Source organism: Gymnogyps californianus, chromosome 11 (assembly GCF_018139145.2).
Source record: "Gymnogyps californianus isolate 813 chromosome 11, ASM1813914v2, whole genome shotgun sequence".
Lineage (NCBI taxonomy): Eukaryota > Metazoa > Chordata > Aves > Accipitriformes > Cathartidae > Gymnogyps > Gymnogyps californianus.
This window is the reverse complement of record NC_059481.1, coordinates 361,856-363,573: the sequence shown is the minus strand read 5'-3', so window position 1 is coordinate 363,573 and position 1,718 is coordinate 361,856. Positions and strand designations below refer to the sequence as shown.

General features: G+C 38.5%; 1 protein-coding gene across 1 annotated transcript; it reads right to left on the bottom strand.

The window, feature by feature from the left end:
- Window positions 1-240: 240 nt before the first annotated feature.
- On the bottom strand, window positions 241-1,226 carry LOC127020803 (olfactory receptor 1020-like). The gene is given in 2 exon segments (XM_050903609.1): window positions 241-264; window positions 267-1,226. Coding segments are annotated over 2 exon segments (984 nt in total).
- Window positions 1,227-1,718: the final 492 nt, after the last annotated feature.

The window sequence follows — 1,718 nt, the reverse complement described above, 5'->3', positions numbered from 1 at the left end:
ATTTCGGCTGTAGCAATAACACATATACAATGACATTCATGGATTTATTTTGCTTACTTCACAGTGTTCACTACATATTCATGTTCTTTCTCCATACCACCCCCCAACTGATAGCAAGATTATTTACCTATTTTCTTTCTCTGCTTATTTATTTTTAAGATGTAAAGTTACATATTTCCCAGCTTTATTCAAAATAACTATATTCACATGCCATGTAATTGTGTCTGAACCTGTAACTCATTAAGGATTATTACCCCCTTTTTTTTAACAGAAAGCAGCCCTCTGAAAGCCAGCAATTTACTTGCCTGTTTTCGCAGAGCTTCCTTTACTTCTTTGTTTCTCAGACTGTAGATGAGAGGATTGACCAAGGGAGTGAGAATGGTATAAAAAACAGAGAAGACTTTGTTTGGAGATATTTGGATATCGTGATGAGGAAGTACATAGACAGTTAATATTGACCAGTAAAAAAGAATCACCACAATAAGATGTGAGGAGCAAGTGGAAAAGGCCTTTTTCCTTCCAGTGGCAGAAGGAATTCTCATGACCGTGATAATGATGTAGAGATAGGATGAGAAGGTCAACAGAAATGGAGGCAGTGAGCACACAGCTGCCACAACAGAAGTGACAAGTCCCACCACATGAGTGTCACTACAGGAGAGTTTTATCATTGGGAATGAGTCACAGAAAAAATGTTCAATTTCATTAGGCCCACAGAAATCTAAATTTGAGATCAGGAATGTTAGTATAGAATTAGATAGAAAGCCATTTATCCAAGATGCAGCACCCAGCTGGAGACAGAGCTTGCCGTTCATACGGGATGGATAGTGCAGGGGTTTGCACACCGCTAGGTACCTATCATAGGACATCACTGCGAGGAGATAGCACTCTGCAGCTGCCAAGCAACCAAAGAAATAGTATTGTGTAAAACATCTGTTGACTGAAATACTTCTGTCTCCACCCAGATAGCTAAGCAACATCCTCGGCAAGATATTTGAGCTGTAGCAGATTTCCAAGCAGGCCAAATTGCCCAGGAAGAAGTACATTGGGGTGTGAAGCTGCCGATTAGCCACCATCAGCACAATGATGAAGACATTTCCAGTTATGGTCACAATGTAGATTGACAGAAACATCAGGAAGAGAATAGAATCCAGTTCAGGACCATTCCCAAATCCCAGGAGGATGAACTCTGTAACAACCGTTTTGTTTTTCCACTCTTGCTTTGTCATAACTTTTTTTCTAGTGATAAAACAGGAAATGTTAGCACCAATGAAGATCTTGACAGTTAGGACTCAAATAATGGAAGTTTCTTCACAGAATAGAGAAGCAAAGAGTAAAAAAGTCTTTGCATTGTTAGACCTGTCACCTGACTTCTATAAAGATTTCTCACATACTAAGAGTCACATTACTTATTAATCCACATACTGAGAAGAGCACTTAAAACTGAAGTAATGCCCATGCTTCTCTGGCACAAGGGTACTTTCTAACATGTTTCCAGTCTGGGCAAGCAAATTAAAAATCAACTTCTTTCATTAGATGCCATCACAAGTTTTGCTGTATTCCTTTCTGTTGTGAAAAAAAGAAGTATTATTTGGTCTGATTGCTCCAGTAGTAACATAGCCATATTTCTATTGCTAATATGTATTGATGCGTATTATATATTCACAGTATGTAAGTACATAGCATGATCTTTAATGCAGAAGGAGGCTGAAAAAGAATCC